The following is a 5,154-nucleotide window of genomic DNA, read 5'->3' as shown; positions in this document are numbered from 1 at the left end:
ATATATATATATATATATATATATATATATATATATATATATATATATATATATATATATATATATATATATATATAATTCAGTTCAACCAAAAATTCTAAAGCAATGACTGATTTTTGTGAGTTCATTTTTGATAAACGTTATTTTTAGTACTTTTGTCAGATTCAAGTTACTTCTGTGGTCTTTGTGAGTTTTTCCAAAATGGAGATTTACAAAATTGTCCACTTCTATATAACAAGAGCAAGAATGGGGGCTCTGGACCGACCCTCCCCTGCAGTTCTAATTTGAATGAACATTGAGGAGAAAAACTTTATCTTGTTCCTGTTCAAAATTCAGTTTGAGTACGGAGCTTCTTGAGAATCTCTGGTGTTTCTGTTGGTCCTGTCCACCACAGGGACTGCTCTACACCCATTCTTCATGAAACGGGACACTTCATTATCCCCACCAGCTGTGACCCCTCCAAGCTTCAGGTGTTCCTCCAGACTCACGCCTCTGAGGCCAGGCAGCGGATCCAGCGAAGGAATCAGTGAGTAAATTCAGCAATAAGTCACCACAGAAACACTTCCTGAGTAATGTCCTGCAGCTGGTCCTGGTTCTGGACCTGGGGCCTCGCGAGCACCCGCAAAAACTTTTTTTTGGGATGTACGCCATGTTTCAATAGAAACCCCAGTCTTTGAAGGCCCTGGGTCCATATTATCTTCCAGGAAGGGTGGATTTTTATGACTTACTGTTTTTTTGTTCATGGACTGTTTTACAGAAATGCTCTAGTAATAAGTTCAAGTCAAACAGTTTGGTTCTGGATGCTCCTTAGACCAGAACTCTGTCTGGTTCTGCTTACTGATTATTTCTTGTGTTCAGGCTGCAGGTGGAGGAGGACGCTGTAGTCCAGTCTTGTCTCCAGACCCTGTCTCCAAGGAGCTTGTCCAAAGAACCCAGTATCAGCTCCAGTCAGATGATCCAGTGCTGTCAGAGGCTGCTGGCGCAGCACCCCCCCCTCCTGCAGGGCCTCCACATCTGTGTTTCTCACTTTTACTCAGTCCTGCAGGATGGGGACCTGTGCGTTCCTTGGAACTGGAAGAACTGAACCACAGGACCGGGTTGGCACAAAGAAGCACTTTATCCCCCGACTTGTCACAAGAAAAACGTGGAGGAAGAGAACAGTTAAATTACGTTTTGTTTTTTAAACTAGGTGAAAAGTTTTCAGATTTTATAAATGAAAGTCCTGAAGCTGAATGTTTGAATCCTGATTATAGATGCAGTTCAGCACTGTCAGAGTGTTTTATTTTTATGGAAAGGAGACTTTGATTAAAGTTCAGAGAGTCTGTTTATTGTGGCTGTTAGTCAAATATTTCTTCTAAAGGCCCAGTCAGACCTGAATGTAAACAACTTCATTAAAATTAAACCTGAAATGTTGGAGTCAAAGACTCAGGAGGTGTTTGTGAACACACTGGTCACCTTAATTCACAATTCAGTTCAGTTTATTTATATAGCGCCAAGTCACAGTAGGTACAGCAGGCATGTCCAGACTTGGACACCACAGTCCAGACCCATCAATATGTAAGTCTGATCTCATGTTCTAGAATTGTGCTGCTCAAGATGGCTGCTTGTTGGAGCAGCTCTGTTACTTTCATTCTGCGATCTTGCTTTTGGAAACTTTAATTCCTCTTTTTCTGGATGTAAATCATGTTTTTTTGGATGACTGTTTCCTCTGGTGTCAGATGCTGTGCAGCTGGAAGGATTTTTTTTTACCAAAACTTTTATACTTTTGGACATTTGTTATAATGTGTAACCATGACAACAAGGTTGTTTTTTTTAACAACTGGGAGCAGCTGATTAAAATCTTAAAGCTCAAATACCTCAACTACAGCCCCAAATCCAAAATGAGTTGAAAAAGAGGTGCTGTGGATGCATTCCCATCTACCTGGCTGCGGTGCTTGAGTGCCTGACCACCAAGATCCTGGAGTTGATGGGAAATGTGATTCGAGACAGCAGGAGGACCGGGATCATCCCCGATGCCTGCAGCTGGCTGTCCATAATGACAAGAAGCTCAACAAGATGCTGGGAGGAGGGATCATCACTCAGGGAGGAGTTCTGCTCAACATTCAGGTGGTTCTGCTGCCCAAGAAGATAGAGAGTCAAGTCAAGTCATATTTATTTATAGAGCACAATTTAAAACAGATAGACTGTTATCAAAGTGCTTAACACTAAGGGTAACACTGAGAAATAAAAAGCAGTAAGAATATACCTTAAAAAATTAAAACAACAGCATTAAAATGAAGACATGGAACAAGATATACTACATCAACTCACACAGTATGAAATGCCAGAGAGAACAGATATGTTTTTAGCAGGGATTTGAACACAGGAAGGGAGGTGGCATGCCTAATGTTGGGGGGTAGGTTGTTCCACAGTTTGGGACCCATGACTGAAAACGCCCGATCTCCTCGGAGCTTCAGTCGTGTTTTTGGAACAACCAAAAGCAGCTGATCGGATGATCTCAGAGCCCGAGAGGGAACATATGGTTCCAGTAGCTCAGAGAGGCAGATGGGTGCAAGGCCATTTAGGCACTTATAGGTCAGGAGGAGAATTTTGAAATCAATCCTAGTTCTCACAGGAAGCCAGTGTAGGGAGGACAGAACTGGTGTGATGTGCTCATACCTCGGTGTACCGGTTAAGAGCCGAGCTGCAGCATTCTGGACGAGCTGTAGCCGTGAGATAGAGGCCTGGCTGACCCCAGCATACAGTGAATTACAATAGTCCAGGCGGGTTGTGATGAATGCATGGACTAGTGTCTCAAGGTCGGGTCTAGACAGCACTGGCTTGAGCTTAGCTACCTGCCGCAGTTGGAAGAAGCTTCTCTGCAGAACTGAACTGATCTGTTTGTCGAACTTAAAATCTGAGTCAAAAACCACTCCAAGGTTTTTAACAGAGTGCTTCAGATAAGGCTGAAGGGAGTCCAGGTTCACAGGATAAGAGGCGGCAGCTGAGCTAGGGCTAAAGACAATGACTTCAGTCTTCTGGTCGTTAAAACTTAGAAAATTTGAAGCCATCCATGTCTTAATGTCGTCCAGACATTTGAGGAGAGGGTGGACGGAACAAGCACTGGCTGGTTTCAGTGGCAGGTAGATCTGACAGTCATCGGCGTAGCAATGGAATGGAATACCATGTTTTCTTAGGATCGACCCCAGCGGAAGCAGATAGAGTGAAAATAGAAGGGGTCCGAGAATCGAGCCCTGCGGGACACCGCAGGAAAGAGGCATTGAAGTGGATAGATTTTTACCCACCTTCACACAAAAACTCCTGTCAGAGAGGTATGAGCGGAACCAGTCTAATGCAGCACCTGTAATCCCAACCCAGTGTTTAAGCCGAAAGATGAGGATACTGTGGTCAACAGTATCGAAAGCGGCAGTAAGATCGAGGAGTACAAGAGCCACAAAATGGCCAGAATCATTTGCTGTTAAAATGTCATTACAAACCCTAACCAAAGCTGTTTCGGTGCTGTGGAGCTGCTTGAAGCCAGACTGAAAGACCTCAAAGATTTTGTTCTCAGTTAAAAACTGATTTAACTGAGTAAAAACTACTTTTTCCAGGATTTTGGACAGAAAGGGGAGTTTTGAGATTGGCCTGTAATTTGAGCAGGCTGAAGGGTCAAGACCAGGTTTCTTAATTAACGGTGTGACTACTGCATGTTTGAACGCCTCTAGGACCACGCTTGTAGCAATACTACTGTTTAGTATTGTTAGAACAGCAGGCCCAATCGTTGGTAGAACCTGTTTGAACAATGCTGCTGGGATGGGGTCCAATGGTGATCCTGATGGCTTCATGTGACCAGCAACTTTGTTTAACAATGAGAGTGTGATTGGTTTGAATTGCCTGAAAGTAGCAGAACACGAAACAAAAGCTGATGGGTCGACTAAGGAGCGGGGGATGGAGGCCCTGATCAACTCCACTTTGTTAACAAAGAATTTAGTGACGTCGTTGCAGGTGTCAACAGAGGCCTCCATACATGAATACTAAGGGACATTTAGAATGGAATTTACTGTTGTGAATAGGGCGCGGGGGTTGTGTCTATTTGAGTTGATGAGTTGGGAGAAATATTTGTTTTTTTCAGATTTGACAGTGTTCTGGTAATTTTTTTAACAGGTTTTGAGCAAAATGAAGGAAACCTGGAGATGGTCCTTTTTCCACCTGCGCTCAGCTCTCCTGCACAGGCGTCTCGCTGCCCTGGTGGTCTCATTCATCCATGGGTACTGGGCTCTCCTTGGTTTCCTGACTTTTAGTGGGGCCACTAGATCCAAGATCTTAGTGCAGGTCACATTGTGGTTACTAAGCAGCTCCTGAGCACCAAGACAGGCAGAGGTTTCAGGTGTTGTAGCAGCAGTGGTAATAAAGGCAGAGGAAAAACGAGCAGCAGTTGAAGGGTTAAATATACGACAGGTCCTGGGTGGAGCGGGAGATTTAGAGACACGAGCAAGAGGTATTACAAATGAGATTGGTTTGTGATCAGACATGACAGCATCCCCAATTTCCAGATTTAGCACAGAGACACCACAAGACAGAACAATATCAAGAGTGTGACCCTGATGGTGTGTGGGGCCGACAACATTTTGCACCAGGTTTAAAGAGTGGATCAGATCTAAAAAGTCCTGAACCAAAGGCTTTTCAGGGCAACAGACGTGCACATTGAAGTCCCCTAGAATCAGCACACGGTCGTATTTTAACAGTATCGCAGTGAGAAAGACAGACAGTTCACTGATGAAGCCTGTGGAGGATTTGGGCGGTCGATAAAGCACCGCAATCAACATGGGGTTGGAGCGGCCCAGTTCAAAATGCAGCAGTTCAAAGGTCTGAAAAGATGGTGTCTGTAACAGTCTGCATTTCCAGATTTTCTTAAAAACAGCCAACACTCCTCCACCTCTTCCAGATGACCTTGGGCAATTAAGAAAAGTACAATCAGCAGGCACAAGTTCAGAAAACACACTTGACTCACCCGGAAGAAGCCAAGTCTCTGTCAGAAACATGAAATCCAGATTATTTGTGCAGAAAAAGTCGTTCATGATGAAGGTTTTGTTTGTTAAAGACCTCACATTGAGGAGAGCAAACCTTGTTGGGTCAGCAGCTGAGGGAGAAGTTGAGGGGGGGGGGGGGGGGGGG

General features: G+C 44.1%; 1 protein-coding gene across 1 annotated transcript in view; it reads left to right on the top strand.

Annotated features, from left to right (window-relative positions):
* Positions 1-1,401, top strand: part of tcaim (T cell activation inhibitor, mitochondrial) — a 129,004-nt gene extending 127,603 nt beyond the window's left edge. Inside the window, exons 10-11 of the mRNA XM_037676474.1 lie at positions 395-526; positions 859-1,401. Coding sequence (XP_037532402.1) covers positions 395-526; positions 859-1,084 — 358 coding nt within the window. The 3' untranslated portion in view covers positions 1,085-1,401. The remainder of the gene's footprint in view (positions 1-394; positions 527-858) is intronic.
* Positions 1,402-5,154: the final 3,753 nt, after the last annotated feature.

The sequence above is a fragment of the Nematolebias whitei genome, chromosome 5 (genome assembly GCF_014905685.2).
Source record: "Nematolebias whitei isolate Nwh7 chromosome 5, NemWhi1, whole genome shotgun sequence".
NCBI classification, from domain to species: domain Eukaryota; kingdom Metazoa; phylum Chordata; class Actinopteri; order Cyprinodontiformes; family Rivulidae; genus Nematolebias; species Nematolebias whitei.
This window is presented reverse-complemented; position numbering and strand designations above follow the sequence as displayed.